Source organism: Epinephelus lanceolatus, chromosome 20, assembly GCF_041903045.1.
Source record: "Epinephelus lanceolatus isolate andai-2023 chromosome 20, ASM4190304v1, whole genome shotgun sequence".
Lineage (NCBI taxonomy): Eukaryota > Metazoa > Chordata > Actinopteri > Perciformes > Serranidae > Epinephelus > Epinephelus lanceolatus.
The window spans coordinates 27,959,495-27,983,789 of record NC_135753.1 but is presented as its reverse complement, the minus strand read 5'-3'; the positions used below and the strand labels follow the sequence as shown (position 1 = coordinate 27,983,789).

General features: G+C 39.8%; 1 protein-coding gene across 1 annotated transcript; it reads right to left on the bottom strand.

Annotated features, from left to right (window-relative positions):
- Positions 1–785: 785 nt before the first annotated feature.
- rec8b (REC8 meiotic recombination protein b) lies at positions 786–22,223 on the bottom strand. The gene is made up of 18 exons (XM_033639144.2): positions 22,168–22,223; positions 21,912–21,980; positions 20,391–20,533; positions 19,143–19,218; positions 18,550–18,667; positions 16,261–16,330; positions 15,631–15,698; positions 12,953–13,034; positions 11,184–11,250; positions 9,473–9,662; positions 8,753–8,887; positions 7,964–8,039; positions 6,207–6,388; positions 5,905–5,944; positions 5,698–5,773; positions 5,507–5,608; positions 1,737–1,843; positions 786–1,392 (listed from the first exon to the last, which is right to left on the bottom strand). The coding sequence occupies exons 1-18, from the start codon at positions 22,221–22,223 to the stop codon at positions 1,301–1,303; spliced, it is 1,749 nt and encodes a 582-aa protein (XP_033495035.1). The 3' UTR covers positions 786–1,300.
- Between the last annotated feature and the right edge of the window lie 2,072 nt (positions 22,224–24,295).

The following is a 24,295-nucleotide window of genomic DNA, read 5'->3' as shown; positions in this document are numbered from 1 at the left end:
AAGAAGGTAACAGCAGAAAGACTCAAAAGAGAAAAGTAGTTGTCATTTTAGAATCAAAACATTACACAGCAGTGTGAAAGGACATTTCCTGGCATAGCACCGCAACCTGGATGTATCACAAGTAGTATCAACAAAATTACCATTCTGCTGTGCTGATGTGAATTAGGATTTCTGCTCTGTGACTGCAGCAGTGACCTCAGCTCGGTCGCAGCGAGGTGCCACATGGACACGGTCTTACTCTGATGGGCACACACTCACACACAAACAGCAACCTCCAGTGTGTTTAACAAGCAAACGCTTTAATTGTGCAGAGTTACTGAGGCATGAGGTCAGACAGGAGTTTTCTGCCAGCGAGGCACAATATGGTCCTGTTGGAGGCAGGGTTGTGCTGATGTCACATTTCACTGGTTTCTGTAAGTTTTTCTGCACCATAAGTGCAACTCTGATTATTTAAAATAAACTGTTGCATTGGTTTGCTGCTGGATTTTTTCTCTGATGCTTTTCAGTCCAGAACAACACACTTTAGGCTTTGTGTTCAGTGTCATACTGGTATTTATTTGGAAGGATCAATGTAAGACACTCGACCGAGTTTATTGACAGGTGAGGGCTAAACGAGAGTTAAAATACTGTATGTTTACAGTCATTCTTGAACAGTTGATATGAGAGAACACTATACGTTAGAAAATGACCTATCTGAGTTTTATTCTTACAGCGAACTACAGAAATACAAAGTTTATCTGGCCTGAATATGTTTAGAGTTTGGAAGAATCATTGGAGATCATACACTATTCTACAAAGTAAAAAACATTTTATAAAAAGTCTGAGATAAAATACAAGTGATAAGAATTCACATAACAAATACAAACTGCATAAAAAGCTTAATTTAGAACCATTATAAAGGTTAAAATCCATACAAACTGCATAAAAACACCCACCAGGTTCAGATATTAAAAACCAGTATGCAAATTAAATTATGTAACATTAATTAACTTCAATGGGTATAAATATATTTTAAAAATACAACAATAAAAACAAATTACAACCAGACTGAAATGGTTAAAAATCTTTTTAAAAGCACTGGGTAAAAGCAAAGCAGTGCAGTTCAATGTTTCCCATCTCTGAACAATATAAATATAAAAACATTTAAATCTTGTAATCCGTTTTTTATAATGAAAGACATCAGGGGAGTGTGAGAGCTGATGCGTGTTAAAGCCAAAGGATACAATTCATTCATTCATCAATAAAAAAATATTAACTGTACCTCAACAGGACTTTAGTGAGAGTAACTGTATGTGTGTGTTCAGGCGGTCACCCTGAGCGCTGCAGGGTTAATGATGATGTCACTGTAGGGTTGAGTCTGATGTACAGTCACCTCTCGAGCAGACAACAGCTCTGAAACAGAGAAACATCACAGATTAATACCATTGTTTCACTCACTGTTACCGTGGAGACCTGACTAAAGCTCAGACTGACAATATAAAATATATATTTATTAGCTAGTGACAAAGTGACAAATGTTTCTCGAATGTGCAAATAAAAAGCTTTGTTGTTTCCCACTCTTTAATGTTGTGATTTAATTTGTCTCAGTTATTTTACCACTAATATCTACCACATTCCTAAGATGTCTATTACTGTCTGCATGAAATCAATTTCAAGGTCATCGGTGCTTATTAATAAAGAGCAGGAACATCATGTGTTCATTGTTAGCAAAACAGCAGCTTTGGATTTTATCTCACCCAGCAGTTTGTAGAGTGTGTGAGCTGCAGTGCTGCGGTCAGCCTTTGGGGGCACCAGAGAGTCAAAGGTGACCTCTCCAAACCTCTGCAGGCTGGAGGAGATCCAACTGGAAAAGACAGGCAGTGTGATAGAGTTCACCATAGAGGATTGGTATGGATACATATATTAGGAATTAAGCTTCCAGTATTTAGTTTCCATAAGTAATAGTCACAGATATGACATCAGCATGATTTTTCGGAGTATTACTGATGATGGAGCAGGAAGCTTGTGCACTAACACTGTATGACACTACACCTGGTGTGTTTACACCTGGTCTTAACATGCATCGTGGGTACAAAGGGACAGCTCTACAGTGTAAATGCACCCAGTCCGTCCTCAATGCATCTTGAGATCCGATCACTCAGACCCCATTTGGAGGAGTTCTGGGCTGCACATGGGCATATTCTTTCAGCAGTGTGTGTGTTAATGTGTCCTGGGTAACATGTAGGACTGCCTACTCAGCTGACATCCTTGCTTATACAACTCTCCACTGGATAAGGAAACTTTCTGTCGCTTCCGCTACACAGCTTAGACATAGCGTTGAAGGACTGTCTCTGGAGTCGCTCTCCTCCCAGCTCCCGAACAGTCAGTGAAATGTCTGCCCTGCCCAAGCGATAATGCAGTTGGTTATGTGTTAATTAACTGGATCATTTTAACAACATTTAACAACAACAGCATTTGATCAGTCAGTGTAGCAGCTTCAGTTGATTATAAAGGTTGTGGTCTGTTGCGGGCATGCCACAGCTGACATGTTGCACTGCGCCCGTGTCCTATGTATTTTGACCATTAGCCCTGTCACTGTGTGTGTGTAGGTTGGTGGACTCTGATCACCTGTCTAGAGGGACCTCGGGGTGCACTGGCTTGTCTCATGACAAACAAAAAAACAGCAACACATTTGGTCTTTACAAACGAAAACGATGGATGTGTTTTTTTGCATATAGAGCAGGGAAGTGAGATCCGATCACAAGTAGTCACCTGAAACATGCGTGGAGGCGCATTCTAATGCCACTTGTCATCGGATCACACAAGATACATATTAACACCAGGTGGAAACAGGCTCCAGCACTTTCCAGTAAAAACCAGTAATTGACCCTTCGCTAAGACTGGCCAATCATAACGTAGCATCGGGCCGGCTCAGACCAGGGTCCAACAACAACACAGCTGCGCTCCATTGACTCTAATGCAGTCGTTTCAGATTTCCTTCATTTTCAGGCTGGTTTTGTGGATTTGGAGCTAAATGTTGTGTCTGGGGCATGTCATGTATTAATGATACTCGTTACCTGGAGAGGGTGGAAAAAGATGTACGTTTCTTCCCTGTTCCAAATCCAAAATCAAACCCTGAAAAGTGTAGGGTTAGCTAGCTAGCTACTGAAAATATAGCCTACTGAATGTATACACATGCTGTTTTTGCTTTTTAATGATTATAACAGTGAAACAAAGACCGACCCTGCTGTACAGGAGCCAGTGAAGGGAAGCAGGGAAACTTTGCGGATATTGAACCAGCTATGTGTCATTGCATTGTGCGCAGATGAACGTTGTTTGACTCCTCCTGGAGATCCTTTCCCGTCCGGAGGTGGAGGTCCAGGTGCTGGCAGTGGCACGGGGGCAAAACCAAACACGGTTCATCTGCACACACTGCGATGCCACACAGCTGGTTCAATATCAGCAAAATGTCCCTTTATATTCATTGTCTTCTGTGGCGATCAGCAGTGATGTGGTGGTTCACTTTTACACTCTCATCTGTAGCCTATAGTTCGGCTTTAGCGTCTAACTATCTTTGTCTTTTTAACCTGTTGTTGCTGCTGAGTCAGTTTGACATCCTGGATATATCCTTCAAACACAGACTGTAGACCCCTCTGTCTGCTTCTTTCTGGAATCACTCTTTCATTTTTCCAACAATATGATAACATGTCTTCAGGGAGTACAGTTAGTTACAGTGTGGGCTCCATGCTTACTGCGACAGTTTGACAGACCATCACAAAGGAGCGGGGATTAGCAAAAGGTCAATTATAGAGCCACTATTGCTGTTATAAATCCAACTCCTGTTAAAATGGATTCACACAGTCCAGTCAAAATGTCACATTACCAGCCTCCTACAGACAACAACTGTAATGCTGCTGATTTATACAACAAACATGTAATCAAACAAACTGCTTCACATCTGATCTGCTGACACTGACCAATTTGTGATATTTACTCATAGTCTGTGATAGCTTTGATGTGTAAGCCAGGTAGGGGAGTTTAATAGGGAAATGTGTCAGTGGCTCAGGTTCATCCCTCGGGCCTGCTGGCTGCTTTCTATTTTGAATTTCAAAGCAGATGTCAAACAAAGCAGGATGTGGGTCAACCTGTGATGCTGGAGGCAACAAGTATCTTTCCAACCTTAAACATCACCACGCAAGACAAAAATAACTTTTTAGAAATATATGAGCTGATTTACCCTCCATGGCCACAGTCTACCTTTATTCAAATAGGCACTCAGCGCAGGGTAACGTGCCGTGACACAAAACATTCATCACCTCAGGATGATTCTGACAACAATGCTGGAGTCTCCCGATCTCAGAGTACCAGTGCAATTAAGTTGAGCTGGAGGTTTGCAGCACAAATATGGAGACAAATTAGATTTACTGCCTTGTGGTTTTATGCCTCCGCCAACCAGTCAAGTTGCAGTTCACATTCATGTCTGCCTGACCTATCAGGGTGCCTGCAGAAATCAGATGCTTAAAATTAATGATTTTTAAGACCTTTTCAAGATTTTAACCAAATTTAAGGCTGATTTTTGAACAATCATGATTTCTTATTTAAACAATATAGGTAAGTAGGTCTGTCGTCCTGAGCGTAGCTAGGTTTTATGTATGAAAATGTGAGTGAGTTAGGTTAATCTACATTTTTACCACAGGTAAGTGCAAGTATTGAGTAAAAAGACAAGATTAGGTCCAGTGGTAGGTTTAAAGATCTGTAACATCAGAAATTTGGACTTTCATGCAGAGGAGCTTGACCTATTTGACAAAAAGGAATTAAAAGATGGACAAATTAAATGAGGTAAAATGTTTGTGGCAATTAAGACCTCACAAATTCAAATTTAAGACCATTTTACGACTTTTTAAGGACCTGCAGACACCCTGCAAATTCCCTTCCGATTCTGAGCTATGGTGTCACAGTGAAATAATGGTGTCACCTTTTGGAAATAAATGTCATACTTCATATTTTTATCCTATTAGACATTTGTGTGAAAATGTGTCATAATTAGCGCATGAATTCTTGAGTAATGACCAATCACGTGTTTTATGAGGTCACAGTGGCCTTGAACTTTGACAACCAAATTCTAATTAATTCATTGGCGAGTGGACGTTTGTGCCAAATTTGAAGAAATTCCCTCAAGGTATCTCTGGGTTATCGCATTCATGAGACTTGGATGGACTGATGGACATGCCGAAAACATATTGCATCCAGCCACAGCTGTCGAAGACCTGAAGGCATAAAAATCTAACTCAAACGTAAGGGTGGACAAAAATCTCAAAGAAAAATGTCCAGTATTTTCTTCTATAATGATCTTTATCCAGAGTGTAAACAACCAGCAGTGTTTCTGCTGTCAAGCATGTTCGCTTGATGGATTACATGAAAGTGTGCTTCCTGGAGTTGTTTATGAATGTGGAGAAAAATCACAGTCAACCTAGGTGCATGTTTGTATGCTTGATTGTGTTCTGAGTGTGTATATTGTATGAGGTACCTCAGCATGTCCCTGCTCTCTGTGTCAGTCAGAGCCTCGGGTATCTCGATGTTCTCCTCTGCTATGGGCTCCATTGGTGGCTGGGCCTCCTCTTGTGGAGACCTACACACACACACGCACGCACACAGTGATGTATTTCTTTATCCATCCAGCTGTCTATCTGTCTGTCTGTCTATCCATCTGAGACTCACCATCTGCTGGCAGGAGTGATCACATCGTTTACAGATCTGTCCTCTTTGGACATGTCCATAATCACATCTAATACAGCTGTTGACACACACAAATTTAAAGAAACACAAAATGAGCAGCTGGCAGCTTTAAGTAAATGATGTGTTTTATGTGCTGCCAAAACACAATGTAAAAAACTGAAGTGTCTGAGAGAGAGGAAGAATTCTTACATGAGCTCTCTGCGGGCTGCAGTCCTGACTCACTGGATATCTGAGAGAGGAAGAGAGGCAGAGTTTCATGAAATAGAAACGAGGTTTATAATCTAATTCGTCTCATCACTGAACTGAACACTCAGTTGGCAGGCTACGACTGCAGGCTAGCTGGCTAACCTTTATTATTATAGACACAGTTTCACAGATGCCCTCTCAGATTTAAATACAGCTTGACTCTGGAGTTTGGTGAGAATATTAATACTGGTACCAGGCATGAAAGATCTCCACTCCTTTAAAAATGCACCTTCACACAGACCCACCTCTCTCCTGCTTGAGTGCCTCCTCTTCCTCTCTGCCCTAAGTATTTCTCTGTCCTGCTCTGACTCCCCTCTCGCCTCCTCCTCCTCTTCCTCCTCCCCTCTCTGTTTTTCCCCAGGTCCAGGCAGGACGGTGATTGAGGCACACTGTTTCCATAGTGACTGGAGGTCAGCATGGAGCAGGGCTGCAGAGAGGTCAAAGAGCAGGTTTTGGTCAGTAATTTGAATTTGCTTCATCACAGCTGATGTTTAGAGTTTGTGGAAAGCCAGTAACACTCACAGGCAGCTGTAAAGTGCTAATAAAATGTTTCAGACGCCCTACAAGGTTGTTGCTGATTAGAAAACATGCTCACAGTTTATGATGAGTTACCGGTACCGGGGCTCTAAAATGAGCAAGGTGGAGTTTCTGCAATAGGTGTGTGTCCTTGAGCATAGTACTTTCTCTCTGACTGCACAGCAAGTTACCTAAAGATTTTAAATCTAAAAGTGGTCGGCATTGGGGTTCATTTAACTTGATATTAGATATTATCAAGGTTTATATGGAAAACTCTTAAAAAAGCAAAACAAGACAAATAAACAAATTAAATTAAATAGAATAATGCTATCAGTCAAATTCATCTGCGAGTTTGTGTATTGTGTGCTTTGTCTCTTATTTGGCTAATGAATGAAACTCAAATACGAATGTCGGGAGGTGGAGATAGAGTCTGCAACCATAACTGTGCAAAATCGTACAAAAAGAGAAATTACAATAAATGGATAGTGAACAGACAATCAGATGGAGTTGGGGGAAGGACACTTGGCAAGAATGGAAAGAAATTGTAATGATTTATGAGGCGCTGGATTATTTACACAATATTATCATATTGTAAGACCAGTATGTCAGAAAACCCCTGTGTCTGATGTGCACATTTTAAAATACACACATGGGTTGACATAGCCAAACATACGTCAAACTTTGACACTTGACTCTCCTACTCGGTTTGGAGTGCCAAATGAGGACCCTGACCCAAAACTGTTTTATTAAACAGAGGTTTCCAGTAGAAACTGGGCGTACACAGTATACTGCAAATGAACACTGACACTGGTAGAAGTGCAGTGGGAGAACACAAGTTTTGGGCAGTAAGGCGTCTGAATATAAATCAATAAATTTAGATTGCAACCGCGTCATTATAGTTCAAACAATAAACATTTTACCGGGTTCGATTGACGTGTTTCATGTCAGTGTGCTCACATGTCACTGAGTTATGAAGAACAGAAGGAGGGAGATTTTTGATTCAGACTGCAGTAATGAAACTTCTGTATCAAAAAAAGCTTCATAAATAAATCAAACTTGTGCCTGCCTACATATACATAGCGACTTTTCACCCAAATACTGCTGGTTCTGCAGTTTTGGAATTTTATATAACATTACTCAAATAGAGATGTATAGAAAATTAATGGGGTTATCTGTTACATACAAACATTTTGCCTAAACACCGACCTTTACTTTAAATACTTTGCATCAATAGGCATGCTTCAAATGAGGCACGTCAATTATTGGCGTCAGTGTTTGCCCCTTGTCACTCAACACTGTTAAGTATTTATGTTTGCTGTTACTGTATTTTCACATTGCATCTGTTGATTAGTTTAGGTTTTGTGTGCTTTTAAATCATGAATATCTAATCCTTTCTGGAATTTCATTGTTTCTAAACTAATTGTTAATGTTCAGTCAGCAGTGTGGGCTTTGCAATAGCCAGGGGTTAGTGAAGTGTGGCACTGACATCCACAGGGGGCGGTGAAGAGCTGGGCAGGAGTGGCACGCTGGGTGAAGGCAGGCAAGTCCAGCAACACCTTGGACTGAGAGGAAGGAAAAAACATTAGCTTGAGGGCAAAGCTTTGAGTCGAATTTTTTGCTTTTTTTCAGTGTTTTTCAGAGTACACAGTGTAAAGACAGAGCGAGAAAGAGAAGGGGGTAAAAGTCAATGATGGTGTCTCAAAGAAAATTACAGAAATAACGAAGGACGGAGGGAAGAAGGAAAGAAAGAAGGAAGGCAATGATCAATGAGGACTCTCCCAGTGGGCTTAGAGAGCAGGAGTAAAACTGGAGAGCTGGAGTTTAATTAACTGACACCCTGGTGAATAAACACTTTGATGGCAAGTCTTTGATTACAGAATGGCAAAGACTGAAAATTCAATTGGTCCGTGTCAGTGAACCCTCGGTCCTCTTCAGTGTGTATTAATGTGTGCGCATACAGTTTATACGGCTTTTGTTATAGTGTGTGTGTTTGTTTAAGTCATGACGTGAGATTGAGAGAAAAGGTTGTTTTCAATGTGCTGGTGTGTGTGTGTGTGTGTGTGTGTGTGTGTGTGTGTGATCACCAAAAAACCTTAATAACACCAGAAACTATGTTTAGTCAGTATAGTAAAAAGAAGCAGAACCATGTGATACACATTCATCACTTTAAAAAACTGGAATATTTAATAATATAAGCACTGCATTTTATGTCAGTTGCATTCACTATAACATGAATTCTATGACTTAATGAAATAATCTCAGTGTTTTTTTGTACCAGTTCCAGTGTCTCAGCCAGTGGGTTTTCAATCTGCTCCTTCATTGTTCTCTCAGATATCTGGACCTCAGGGTCTGCAAAGACCAGCTGACGCCTGCGACCTCCACCGGGCTTCCTATGAGGAGGAACAGTCACCTGATGGCAGAGTGAGAAACACACAGCTTTAGTGTTTATAGCTCTGGTTCTATAAAAAGTTCTCACACTCCAGCACACAAACTGGAAATTATGAATCTGTGTTGACACACCCACATGTGCTTTCCATTACTTGTTTCCAAAACGAAACTAGTTGCTCATGAGTCACTTTGTGGAATTTAAATTAAAGTTGACAACAACTGTCACAAAAGAAAATGCTTTGTCACTGTCATCTCTGTGTTTCTTACATGGCAGAATTTGGACAGCAGGAAAATAAAAAGGCACTAGGAATTTAATTTTGAGAGGCACTACACTTGGATTAAATATTCTGTAGGTTCTATACAGCCGCTGTATAAAAGACAAAGTTGAATGAACTGAAGTTAAAGAAAATGTAATGACAGGGTGTCTCCAAGACATGTTAAGAGGCATGTGTGCTTTTAATTACTTGTTGCGAGTACAGTAATTAGTGGAAATAAGTATTTGTTAACACTCGCACTGTAAATCTTTCACCATTTCATTTTAAAGTTTGCACAACACAAAACTACAACTGAAAAAACTAGAGAATAGACAGCATCGCCAGTGTCTCACCTCACAGGAACTGTCTGTTGCTCCGTCTCCCTCTTTCCCAGATGCCCCAGAGGGGGGAGTTGGCATAGCAACCTGCGGAGGGGTCATCTCTAGGGCAATAGCTGCCAAAGGAACCTCCACCAGGTGACCCGACTTCTCGTCTAGCTGCCACACACTGTCCCGCTCTGCTCCCAGCACTGTCTCCTTCAGCCTGGATACAATAACACACACACACACATGCTTACAGTACACATAGTGTTTTAACTCACCAGTTATATTTACAGTTTGCCACCACAGGTTTGAGCTATTTTCTGAGTGGCTGATAAAATATTCAGTATGTTTTAAGTCTTTCTTTTAACTACAGAACGTAACAATTCATTTTTCAGTATTTTACTGTTTAACAACATATTTAGCATACACAAAGGATGACTGGTAGTATAATTATGACATTAACATTGTCCTGAGGGCGCTCTCTGAGCTGTTGTAGTTACCTTTGTCTGTCTGCAGTTAATCTCAAATACTACTCGACCAAGAGTCGGCAACCTTTTCTATCGAAAGAGCCATTTTTGGTCATAAAAATATCTGTCTGGAGCCACAAAACATATTTTAGCATTATAACGAAGGTAACACAGCCTATTAAATCTCAGTTATCCTATCAACATTACTAACAGGTCTAAGTGAGCAATCATTAATATGTTTTAACACAAGGTGGCTACTCTGCAGGGTGCTATTTGTGATTATTTGGTACTTTAACTTTGCAGCGTTGGCGGTGAAATCTGTCCAAGCACTATATCATTTTCTACTTTCCTTTGAGATGTTTCCTTTTTTTTATTTAGAATCCACAGCTATCAAGACTTGATAGAGTCAAGACAAGCCACAGCTATTAAACATTTTTTTATTCAGTGTATAGGCTACATATTTTTTCAATTGTGCATTGAATGTAAGAGTCACTTTAGGCCTACAATAATGGTACATGAATACTGAAATGTAAAAAAACCCTAATTATTCTTTCACATATAATTTTATGTCAAAGCCTCTGTAGAAGGGCTAAAGAGCTGCATGTGGCTCTGGAGCCGCAGGTTCCCTACCCCTGTACTACACCGTACTGGCTTCATATTTTGTGTGCACATTTATGACTATCTCTTGTGGCTGCAGTGATTTACAGTTATAGAAAAACCTGTCTGACTGTTTCATACCATCATTGACTGCTGACTCCTCACTCCTCTTAATGAAAATGTAAGTTTTCCGGAAATTGTATCGGCAAAAAAACAAGAAGCCTTACCGTCTGCTGCAGGACACATTTTGGCCTTCAACATGGCTCAAAAACTGACATCAGTAGAAAAGTTTGGTCTCATTTTGAACCGTAGCATCTGCAGATTAATTCCATACCCAATATATTATATACTCCATTAAAGTTAGGCACGATACAAGATGAGAAAATTCCCTTTTTTGTTATCCTCCCAGCCATCTTGAGTGCAAGGTAGCCAGAAGGGACAGTTACACTAGTCGCAGCTATGATATGGTTTTGTTCTGTCCTCTGCATGGCTTCATATCACAGCAGGAGTGCAGAGTGTTTTGCCTGCCTGTTTTTGTAGACATGAAGGCTTTGTTGATTTGGTCATTTTCCCTTGATATGTGTGCTTCTACCATTAGAAAGTAGATTGGATATGTAGTTAAATTATTTTCTTTTTTTGTATATTTTCATTGTATTTATTGTTGATAGAAGACTCACTGGTCAATGGAGGACATGGCGCCTTCAAGTTCCCTGGTCCTCCGGTCAGTCTGCTGCTCCTCCACCTCTGTTTAACACACAATGTCACCAATTATGTGATATACACACAACACATGGACACAAATAAAAACATGTTCAAGTGATCACATTTCCCAATAATGATGTAATCTGTAAAAAGCTTATTATCAATCACATTATTGAAGAAACTGGTGTTTCTTGTTGTACTGAACCTCATTACAAATTCCCTCTCTGCTCTCTCACTGATGTTTTAATACAGGAGGTGAACTGAGAGCGAAAACAAAGTCTACCCAATGAAACACATGTTGTCCTTGTCCTGTCTTTGCTATGAACAGTAGGCACTTTTGTTAAAGCAAGCCAGGCTCTCCCAAACTCAATTCTCCCTTGAAATGAAAAAGTCTCCTGAAAATAAACCCTTTCTTTCTGGCAGCAAAGCACTCACAGAGGCAGAATTACTTTTTTTTTTTTCAATTACAGCGGTGGCACAAAGCATTTGACCTGGCCGACTGGTGCAGACACATAACAAGAGAGGAAGACACTGTGGGACTGATAAACTAGACACTTCATAAATCCTTAAAGTCCAGATGAGATGAAAAATGCCACATCCCTAGATCACTTCCCTAGGTATATTGTGCTCCTTTTTGATGACATATGCCCCCAAATTGATCAATAAATAAATAAACTTCTTCATATTCTTTTACCCAAATCCAAGCCTGTTTTCTTTCTTTAAAACATAATATGATGTGTGCTTACGTAAGCTAATTCAAACCAATAATATCATGACACCAATCGATCAATCTGCAACTTTTTGAGCAGATCAGAGCTGAGATTCATTAACTGACTACCTAGCAAACAAATGGTATGTCAGTGTGTCATTGTTCCTTCAAAATACCTGGGTTACTGGCCTGTTGGCTAGAATTTATTCACTTTAAGGAAAACGGCGTCTGTGACAGCTCCAGATTATGCACAAGGCATTTTACAGCAGCTAATTAACATTACATGGAGCATATGCTGGGCTTCGTCTCTCTCTCCCTAACAGATACTGCTATCCTGTTGATATAAGCCATCTCCATGTCATTAAAACATGCTCACTCCTCAACGATCAAGTCAAATTCCTACTAATGTGTCATCTCGCCTGCCTATGCTGTTTCACTCAGAAACACGTTTAAATACTGAAGCTAGATACTCTTGAAATGCTGTTTCATTTGGACTTTACATTCAGTACAGACCCACAGTATGACATCAGACTAAACAACTAAAACAAAAAGATACTGTACATATGCAATGCTTATTATAAGTGTTAAAAGATCTGTATCCAACATTCAGATCATATCTTAAATTCAGAGTCTGGGCCGGAATAATCCACACACAGCTCTCAAAATGGAGCTGGCTGAACCAGCGGCTAGCAGCTAACACGCTAAATCAATAAACAGTGCTGACAGAGCTAACGGTGTTAATCTGAGGGATACCAGAGAGTGGGCGCTACACCTCTGCGACAACAATATCGGCGGTAATCATCGCATGAGTTATGTGCAGAGTGATGCGGAGGAGCCAGCTATTGCGACACATTCACAAGGACTCACGTGTGTAGCTAGACCAGCTACAACATTGGACAGAATCTTGGATTACGACACATGCAGAGGGAGTGTGACTTAATTATCTGCTCAGGATGCCATCACTCCACTATATCTTTACATAGCAAATAGTTGTTTGCTGCTGTAAGAATGCTCTTTAAAGACAGAGGCACACACCTCCACGGAACTGGTCTGGTTGATCCATCAACAAGTCGATCTCTCTGGCTGTGACTTCAGGAAGGTCATCTCCCTCAAAATTCTGATAGAGAGAGAGGGTGATAATTAGACAAAAGTCAGGAGAGGACAGAAGTAAAGACTAAGAGATGGGGATATGAAATAAACAGAAGCAATAGAGTTTGGTCCATGGTGATGAATAATGTAAGCAAACTGATGTAAAACAGCAGTAAAACACAGCAACAACCAAAGAAGAAGCATATATAAAGAAATAACTTTTGCATGCAAAGCAGAAATAAACCCAAGAGGCAGACGAGCGGGGGAGGAGAACAACAGAAAGTGAGCCACATATCTCTGTAAACAAACTGTGAGTGCAGGCTGATGTAATTAAGTCAGATCTTATTAAGCCAAAGTGGACTTCATCAGCTGATGATGCTTCAGGAGGAGCATTATCAGTCCCTAAGTGACAGAATGAGGAGGGTAATAGTGTGTGGAGGCGCTGCTGGACTCAGACTTACTGTAGTGACACACAGCTGCATTTTATGACCAAGATAATAATGCTCTTCTGTCTGTTAAGCATTGTGGACACTGAGAGGTGAATTCAGGACAGTCAGTTAGCCATCACGTATTTTATGTCCACATTCCCCTACACCGTTAACTTGACTGCATTATACACACCGTTTAGAAGACTGATGGGATTTTTTAGCATTCTTAAAAATGGTCTCCTATAAATATCTGTTCTTTTTGAGCAGTGAAACCACATTCATCCCCCAAAACTTAACGTAATGGAGCTTTTGCATCAGGGACCCCGGCCCAGATCAGAGTACAGTTGACTTTAAAGTCCAGTTCATTTGAGTAGTGTGACCACTGTGTACCGTACTTGGTCAGTATGCCAATCTGTGCCCGAGACCATTTGGTGGTCTCAGACTAGGGCTGGGTGGTATTCGCGGTGACGGTAACTTACCGCAGTAAACATGAGCTGCGGTACTGCTTTTGTGGTTACGGTCATACCGCAGTACTCTGGCTACGGTGGCAGAATGGGGCCCTGCAGCCTGCCTGCCTCACGCACCTCCCTCGCTACATGATGGAGGTGGCCTGGCCAACTGCCCCAAACCCAGGCCTGCGGGAGAAGGGGGCCCAGGAGTCGACGGCACTCCCTCTTCCCTCTAACGTTTATACCTACTGTATAACGTTTTATACACAATAATAGATGGATAAGCAACTGTTTTACTTCTGATGATAAATAGTTTTAGTAGTTTAGTTTTATTCAAGGTGTAAAAAAAGAGAGAAGACGATACCGCGATATCATACCATCACCACATCCCCCCAAAATAATACCGTGATACTGATTTTAGGCCATTCCACCCAGCCCTATCTCAAATCAACTGTACCAGAACACAGAAGTGGACTGTTACTCAACGTGATTAAGAGGAGTTTTAACCGATTATGAATCAGTCTCAATTTAATACTGATGCCTCTGTATCAGGAGGCAATGCAGCTCGCAGCAGACAGACCTAAATCTGGCTTCACTACTGCCTTCGACCTGCAATCAAAACTCCCGCAGGAGGGGGAGACCTCAGCAACCGAAAGCAGAGGCTCCTCCTCCTCCTCCTGTCCGTCTTAACACCCTTTTCTGCACTGAAGCACAACAAAAATGTCACGTAGATAATGACACAAGTGTAGTCAGGTACAGAACATTACAAATCTAAAAGTTGAGCAGTGGGCGGGGACAATCTCGGGCACGGTGCCTACTATGTAACGCCCTAAGAAAAACTGGACAATACAGAACAGGGTTCCCACACATTTTCATGGACAGAATTTCAAAATTCTCCATGACTTTTTAAGGAACTATTAAATATGATTTTTCTTGCCCTACTTGCGGAGCATTTTTCAAACGCATCAGATTCAAACTCTATTAAAACATAATTTCAGCCAGCTGACATACATGGAGGAGGAGACGGAGCATAGGGACAAAATAGAGAGACATACTTGATGGTAAATAAACGTCACGCATCGATGCATATTAGAGCTACATTACATTGACAGCTTCAGAAAATAAATTTGCCGTTACGTTACATTACATGGACGGTTATCCACAGGAGACTACTGTAAAAATTTTTTATAACACACAACAGAATTCAATGACTTTTCCAAAGTTGTCAATGATTTTTACTAATTTCATAGGTTTTTCAGGCCTGAAAAATGTGACTGTGCAATTCACTATTCACAACATGACTATTTTTGGGTTTTCCCTGACTGTAGAAACCCTGATAGAATCTCTACTGTCTTTAACGCTACTTCTTCATCACATATCATGCTGTAAACATGACGGAAAGACCAACAAGCGCTTTATGTTGACTGTGTGATGGGATTAAGTTGGACATTGGTGATAACTACCTACAGGAGAGACATCTTTATTTTTTAAATATAAGTATTTAGTTGTCTTCTTCATATTTCTATTTTATTTTCTATTTCATATTTTTATTTTTAATGTATATTTATTTCATTTTATATATGCCTTGTGTATGTTTGTATATTGACAACTTGTGACACAGACCTTAACTAAAGCTGTTGTCGGCACACGGTCCACATCCCAGTTCTGTGATTCACCAGGACACCTGATGTGCCTAAAACTGATGACTGGGATGTTTCCTGTCCCTGGACTGTGACAGAGAGTTTACCTCAGCAGCGGTGATGATGAACTGCTCCTTTTCTGTCAGGGAGATGGCAGCTGGAGGTGACCTGAAACCTGGTTTAACACAGCAGGAGGAATTAGGAGCCGAGCATGTTTGCAGCACAGAAAGGATGTGCTGAGGCTCAGCTGTGTCTGTAGCTTTTGGGAGAAAAACAGCCAGGAAAACAAAATCTGTGCCTGCCTGGGACTGATGGATTTCTAATTCAATATGTGCAGATAAAATAAGATTAATTTGCTGATGACAAAACATTTATTCACAATTTTCCTAACAGGGGTGGAAACAGCGTCCTGTGCCAGAAGTCTAAATTTAGAAGAAAATCCATTTATAGAAACTAAGCTGGTAATAAACTGAATCATTTATAAAATCTCTAAAGATTAGAAGATTAGTTTAACCAGAAGCATGCAAAAAATATCAACACAGCCACTATTACAAATCATAGTCAGAATAATCTGTATTCTGAAATAAAGAGGGTTTATTCAAAGTGTATCCACAAGTGTCACAAAGTCAACTGGAAGCAGATTTCAAGGAATTATGATATATTTGGTCTTGAAATGTGAAGCAGCAAAAGACATGGGACACAGCTACAGTCTTTTAGATGTTAAAATACAGTCTTACCATCAAGTGCGGTGTGGGGACTGGGCACCAGGGAGTGCTGTGAACCTGCCTCTTCAATCACCAATGTTGACTGGAAATAAACATTACAAATATTATATAACAAGACAGAATAATGAACCAGATTGATTTCCATTTCTCTGATTATTCCAGAGTGTGAACTGAGCCTGAGGAAAACTACCTCTTCATGACCAAAATGTGTTTAAACGTGAGGTTAGGGCTGAAAGTGATTCAGAGGTTATGTTTTCTTTTTTCTTATTTTGCCTCCATGTGCCAAAAGTATAAAACTGCTTTGCTTTGCCTTCATGTGGACCTCTGCAGCCATTTCTAATTTATGTTCTGAGAGCTACAGTCAGGTTTTGGGATCCTTTAAATTCCCAATAAATTATTTTCACATTATTGTCCCCGTGCTGAGTCGTCTCACACTTCAGCTCTGTCTGTGATTTAAGTCATACATAGAATCTCCACAGGGAAAGATTACAAGGAGGACAAAGTTCAGCCATGTCCGCCAGATTTACAGCACACACAGTGAGTAAGAGTTATCAGCTGTGATTTACTCTGACGATATAAGAGGAGAGGAGGGTGAATGCACATCTGCTATGTTAGTATGGGAGTGACCTACACTTGTCTCCGTAAAGCCATAAAACAATGACTCACTTGTAGTTGATGGTTTATCAGTGACATGATGGTGAGCACAAAAAGATGGGATACAAATTTATAGATCAGGTATAGATTTATAATTTATGAGGCGTGTTTCACAAACACATAATGTGGGATAACTCTGAAAAGTATCAGATATACCTATGTGGCCTTAGAGGCTACACGGATATATTTCCTTTAGATACTCTGGGTGTGGCATATGGTCTATATGTGTGTGTGTTAACTCTACATGTGGTTAGAAACAGTGTTTTGTATCACTTGTAGCAGCGGAGCATTAGTGCCGAACGTGGTCAGATGAAGCTACTTACTATTATGTAATTTTAATCTTTTATCAATTTACTGCTGTTTTGGACTTCAAAAATGAAAGGATTACTGAAAGAGAAAAGACATAATAAACATATGCTCTGACATAAGAGGCCTTGCCTCATTAATTGACTGATCTTCAGAGGTGGGAGTGTTTCCTCTGGAAACTGCAGCTTGTCTGAGACATTTAAAAGACACCTAAAAAGTTGTTTATTAACCTCATCTTGGACTTGGACCCAAGATTAACCCTACAGCAGACCTCATACCTACTTTTAACTACAAACAGAGATGATTTTTTTAAAAAAAAAATTGTGATCACTGATTTCCAAAGATACACTCCTAGTACTAGTTATCTTAATAACACTAAGTTATCTTAATTGCTCTCACCTTTAATCCAAGAGGCTTCTTCAATTCTGGAGAAGCCTCTTGGATTAAAGGTGAAACATCCTCAAGAAACTCAAGCAAGTCCAGTTGCCTACAATATAGCACCTAAGATTACCAGAGCCTAGATGACTTGGGAATCTTCACCAACATATTCTCCTAGTGCTAGTGCAACTGCAACTATACTTCTGCAGATTTTAAAATGACTTTTACCAGACTGTTGACAAATTCTCAAATTGACCATCATAATGTTCTACTGGAAAATGTGTAAAACTAAGTAGTGCTAAATTATACTGACATTTAGATGGACTTATTCATGTCCAAGAACAAAAAATGTACATACATGCCCAGTCCAAACAAGCTTACGAGGCAGACTATCATTTTCCATGTAAATAGGTGTGACAACATATATACAAATAAAAAAACATTTTGTTCTGCGTTGTTATAAAGGTGCACGCAGGTTATCATATAAAGTATGAATGCTGAACGTCACAGAGTCCGTCCAAGCGTGCACTGCTGCACCTGCAAAACCACATCATCAAAATACCAGGTTTTTAGGGAGTCCCTGTGCTTAGTAGGTAGACATACTGTCTATATTTCACTGGGTTACCTCAAACTACTTTTAATGTGTATCATGGTAAATACTGTACCACTGTCATTGTAACAGTTGTATTTAACAACAGAGTAGCTGCTGCTGCTTCTGACAAAAACTGTTCACCACATCCGTTCAGCCTGCTCCAGTTTACAGAGTGAATATCTGATACAAAGTGCAGGTTACCAGGGGATGGAGACTATGGACAGGTAAATTTGATTTTGTTGAGTCTTGCTGTGCTACACTACAGAAACAGACATCACATTACACCCCCTGTGTAGACTGTCTGGCATATTTCCGAGCCACACCAACACATGTAGTATGTGGCTGTACAGGTGTAGGTATCATTAATGCACCTGGTGTATTTTATAGGGGCTGGGTAGTTTGTGTGCTTCTATGACACCGAAAAAGGGGTCCTGAGCTCCCTCTGCCTCCTCCATCATGTACAGGCTGTCAGGCACATCCAAGGCCAACCTGTGAGAGAGACAGTGAAACACGCCAATGTTATTACTCAAAGTATTAAAACACATAGACAGGCTATGCAACACTATGCATACTTTAATCTGCACCATTAGTTTCATAGTTTTATATAATATTACTGGAATGAGATTGATGTAAAGCATCTTTAGAGTGCAAAATGTGGAAAGATATATTGCATCTGCAGAAACAAGAGCTCATACATTACCGCTGTTACATAACAAGGCTTATTAAACATTTACGAAGTCATTCACATGAAAGTAGCTCAATTTGTCCATCACTCACTCAATAAAACACTACCATCTCCCCAAAACAATCCCCCTTATAAATATTCCACCAGATGCTTTTGAGCTCAGACTTCCCTAAACACAAACAACCTCTGCACAGCTCTGCTTAAAATTTTAGGCGCCCAAGGATACAAAACACTCTTCCACTGTGCATGATCAAATTTGTCGTGTGTGAGTGTGCAGACCTGTCAGGCTCAGCCATGTCTATATTTATGCATCTCTTAGAGCGCAGCAGGCGGTCAATGGTCTGTTGGACATCCTCTGGAACACAGAAAGGGGAATAAAAGTTTTCACGCACAACTCTTAGAAGTACAGTTATTTCTTGCGGAAACAGAAGCAGAGGTTTAACATTTACGTCAAGATCTAAATTATCTGATGACAAATGTAATGAAGAGGAGGAGGCAATAAAGGGAACAGGATATCCTAGTAATTAACATCTTATTTAGGGTCATTTATAAAAGCTTATTATGCATAAATTCAGGGTTTATTGAAATCCACTTGTTAGTATGGCATATGACAATAAAATTATAGAAAAATCAGATATTTAGATGATCATAGTATGAAACTGGGAGGACAAACTCTGCTCTGTCATGCTCATAAAATACCGCATGAACATATTATGTATGTCTCAGTTTTCTGTGACTGGTTTGGGAGGTTCTATTCTTTTCTAATGGTTGATGAAATTAAATACCGTTGCTAATTCCAAGCGCCACTGTTAGACAACAGACAGTGGATGCTTTCTTGGCATCTCCTCCTGCTTATCATTATGCATTGTATTTCACTGTTTTCATCAACCATGACAACAGCATGACTGTGAATCTGTCCGATGCAATATCAGTGTCAGGGTGTAATTTAAGACCAGATGAATAGAGACTACGGAGCTGTGTTTGATAATATTGCATTCATCAGCTCTATATTGGCTTCAAATCAGACTTGCCAGGGTGATTTTAGAAACATTGTGCAGATGTATGACAATAGTACTGTTTTGTTTTTGCACCAAAATAGCAGAGATTTCTACATTTAGCAAATGACAGGGACAACTTGTCTGCTGTGTTTTTACATTTCACCTCAGCTTACCTTGGAGAGCCGCTCAACATAGAATAATGCTCCTTGTAAACTGAAAACCATCCTGCTTACTGACTGCAGTTTCTGCAAATGTATAAGTAAGCAGCTGGGAAGTTATTCCCTTGTTTTAATCCAACTCCTTACTTTATTCACTGACACCTGGCATATAATATGAAATCATACAGCAGCCTTAGTAACTGAATGGTAATGCATTTGGGTTTTACAATATATTGCATGCCGAGGTCTCTATTTTTTGTCTCCCTAGCCTAGTAAGAAGTTGCAGCATATTGTGTGTCGACAATGTAGCTTGGAGAACAGTCAGACTGATTTTCAACTCTCGCTTGTTCCACTTCATCTTTTCCCCTCACCGAGCAGGAAGCCACACTGCCTGTGGTAGACTACAACCACCCCATACTGCAGCTGAGATGACAGGTAGAGAGAGAAGCGAGGCCTCGGTATGTTGGGTTGCGGTGGAGGAACCTGAGCTGTCACATAGTCCAAAATGTCTCCGCTGTAACATTAAACATTTAACAAAATTATTGATTCGAATTTAAATTAAATTTCATCTTAAACAAAGTTGCACTTGACCCCTAAAAATAAAATAATGTTAGCGTTCATAGCTATATAGATATATCACTATTCTGTTTTAGCTTCAAACTCTAGCAGGTGAGAAAATCTTCACACCAAACTAGACCACAGATTGCTTTAGAGCAGTGGTTCTCAAATAGAGTGTCGCTGCACATAAATGTGCCATGGGGTTCTTTGATAACCACACATTATTATTGCAATATTCAACTGGGCCTATGCAAAAAGTGATGAATGAATTTTTATTTGACTATCGGTATGTTGTGCACACCCATTTCATTAATAAAGAGGCAAAATCTACCTAAAATATTTAATTTGATTTAATGTAATTTAAAAAACCTTCATGGGGAACCTATTTGTCACTGGTCGGGTGTAGGCATTATAAATATGTCACACATCACATTATCTGCAAACTAATACAACTGGGCTGGAGAGCCACAAAAAAGGCTACAGGCTGAGATCAATGCCAATAAATGTTTTTTCAGAACATCCGTGAGCAAAAAGTGCGGCAAACATTTCAGTCATTGACTATCATCAGTGCTAGGTCAAGGACTGAACACTTGCTGGTGTTTTTAGTCACATTTTATTATTTTTTGCACTTTGAGCACCCTTCTTTTTGCTCATGGATGTTCTGAAAAAACTGACATTTTTTTTGGCATTGATCTCAGCTTGTGAACCTTTTTTTGTGGCTGTCCAGCCCAGTTGTATTGGTGTGCAGGCATCTCTTCTGCTGTCCTTTCTTGTTTGTCCAATGCACCGACGCACCCGAGATGAACTTTTTTGTTGCCCTAAGTAGGCTCAATTTCACAGCAGCCCTAAGACATCACATTATCTTTCATTATTTCCCATTTAAATGGATGTGTTGTTGGTGCTTTGATGTAATCTTAAAAAGTTTAAAATTAATTCTTGAATGATTTTGTTAATAAATATTTCATGTGTTATTTGATATTAGTAAATAAAAACAACACTTATGTTGGAATAAGGTAACACGTTATAGAGGCTACTGTGCACAGGTATAAATACAGATATGCCCTTTGGTGTGCCTTGGGCACAATAAATTTGAAAACCACTGCTTTAGAGCAAGATGCTAAAGGTGCATCACTGATACAATTAAAAATGATCTAACGTTATATTACCAAGTAATATAAGATTGGCAAGTGAGACATGGGTGAAAAACCACTTCAAAAATACTATGTATAGTTCAGAGATGAAACACATCTTTTATCTAGCCTAACTTAATCACTCTTACTAGTGAAATCAGACAGCTAAGCTAATATTAGCCATTAGCCTGTGGATAGTCTTACCATGTTCTCCTGACATTGACTTTGAGAAGCTCTCTGCGGGTAACCCTGATACCTCTGGTGGCTGCTAACCTGAATAACACAACACATTTATTAAATTTAGACATAAGCCTTTACTGTCAGGCTAATCTGTCCTGTAGTTAGCTAAGACTTCTTACTGCAGTAGCTAAGCTAAGCTAAGCTAAGCTAAGCTAACGCTCAGGCTTGCTAGCTTTGGAGGTGATGATACAAGCTGACTGCTAGTTATTTTTAAACTCACCAAACTGTGGAAAAACATCCAGTGCGGCGCAGGAGGACGTCTGGGTAGTAAAACATATTTACCTTTCTAGGTAAAAATACTTTCAGGTAATAAGGAATGTATTTTATCTGTTGTAAAGTATTAAAAGCTTAAAGAAAGACGCCACAAAGTTTTCCCGCGTCTAATCACACTGGACCAATCAGATTGCGAGATTGATCACATTGAAAGTCAACACTAGTGAGGCGTTCATTGACTATAGAAAAGTCAGAAAATTGACTTTTAGGAATGAAAATAATACAATAATGTCTAAATAATATATAAAATATGTCTATAAGTGAATGTTTAAGCTAATATTATTGTAGATAATTAGCAATAGTGGAAACAGCATTTACTTTAAGTGCTGTAAGTACAATTCTGAGGAAGCAACTTGTTATTTATGATTATTATGCTACTTTATACTTAGATTAATGCAATATATTGTACTTGTACTTATATTATACTTCATCCATCAATCCTGCTTCCATCCAGGGTCAGTGTGGACATTGCGGAGGACTGCCAGTACCTGGGAGTCTATATTGACAATACTGGGCTAAGAACCCTGAAGCCCTCTACAAGGAGGCTGAGGTACTTCAATATCTACCAGACAATGCTGAGGATGTTTTATGTGTCTATGGTGGCCAATGCCATCCTGTTTGCTGTTGTGTGCTAGGGCAGCGGGTTGAGGGTAGCAAACGCCAACATACACAATAAACTGATTTGCAAGGCCAGTAATGTTGTGGGGGTGAAGCTGGGCTCTCTGGTGGCCGTGTCAGAGAGGAGGATGCTGTCTAAGATACATGTCATCTTCGACAATGTATCCCACACACTCCACGATGCTCTTGTCAAACTGGGTCAAACACAGGAGCACATTCAGTGATAGACTCATTCCCCCAAGATGCACCACAGAGGGCCACAGGAGGTCATTCCTGCCTGTGGCCATCAACCTGTGCATCTCCTCCCTCAGAGTGTCTGCCACTCTAAGTCGATAAGACTGGCATTTGGACTAAATTCATCAAGCTGCATTTGTACTTCATTCATTCATTCATTTCCCGTGACCGCTTATCCCCTTGGGGGTCACGGGGGTGCTGGGGCCTATCCCAGCTGACACTGGGCGAGAGGCAGGGTACACCCAGGACAGGTCGCTTGACACATAAAGAAAGACAACCATTCACACTCACATTCACACCCACAGACAATTTAGAGTCACTCTAACCACTACCTCACTAACCACTGCACCACCGTGCTGCCATTTATACTTCATAACTATCCTATCTATTATGTTTCTACTGTGCAATAGTGACTCAAGGCGCAGTACATATTACTTGTATACTGTGCAATGTTTGTTCTTATTCATCTCCATATCATATTGATGTATATATTGTAGTACTAGTAACCATTATCATACAATACATATCTTATATTTCTGAGTGCAACACCACCTCATACAGTGTAATGTAGCACAATGCACATATTTGTATATTTTTATACTCTTGCAGACTCAGTATGGTAAGGATATATATTTTATTCCTTCTATCTCAAGTACTAGTGTAACATTGTAGGATAATGTACATTTATTTACATACCTCGATTTCATACTTTTGTTATTACTTCTTATAATTCTCTCTTCTTTATATACGAGTGACTGTAACGAAACATGATTTAACCTCAGGGTCTTTAAGTACATTGTGTTGCTGATACTTCTGCACTAAGTAAAACTTTAAATGCTGTGTTTTACTTGTGATCAGCAGGCCCAAACAGAATCTGTGGATTTTTTTTAAATTGCTTTCAGTGGTGATCCAAAATTAAAATCTGCATCCTAAATCATAAAATCACCTCACGCAGGCTAGAAGAACTACTTAGTCGATTTTTGTAGAAGCTTTGAATCATTAAATTTATATAATCATGAAAAAAATTAATATTAATTCATATTAATCAACAAACTGTGGGACATGTGGCCATTAAAATGGAAGGTTCAGTACGGAGCAGAGAGAACAAAAAATAATTTGACAATCTATTAACAATCTGTTATCAGTAAATGTTATATTTGACATTTCTTCTCACTACACCACTAACTTTGATTTTAATGCTAACTGAATACAACACATAACTG

Coding starts and splice junctions, on each gene's coding strand:
- rec8b (XM_033639144.2), bottom strand. CDS start 22,223: ATGTTTTACTACCCAGACGTCCTCCTGCGCCGCACTGGATGTTTTTCC. Junction 19,219..20,390: donor GCAGTGTGGCTTCCTGCTCG/GTGAGGGGAAAA, acceptor TCTGTGTTCCAG/AGGATGTCCAACAGACCATT. Junction 8,888..9,472: donor CAACAGACAGTTCCTGTGAG/GTGAGACACTGG, acceptor CTCTGCCATCAG/GTGACTGTTCCTCCTCATAG.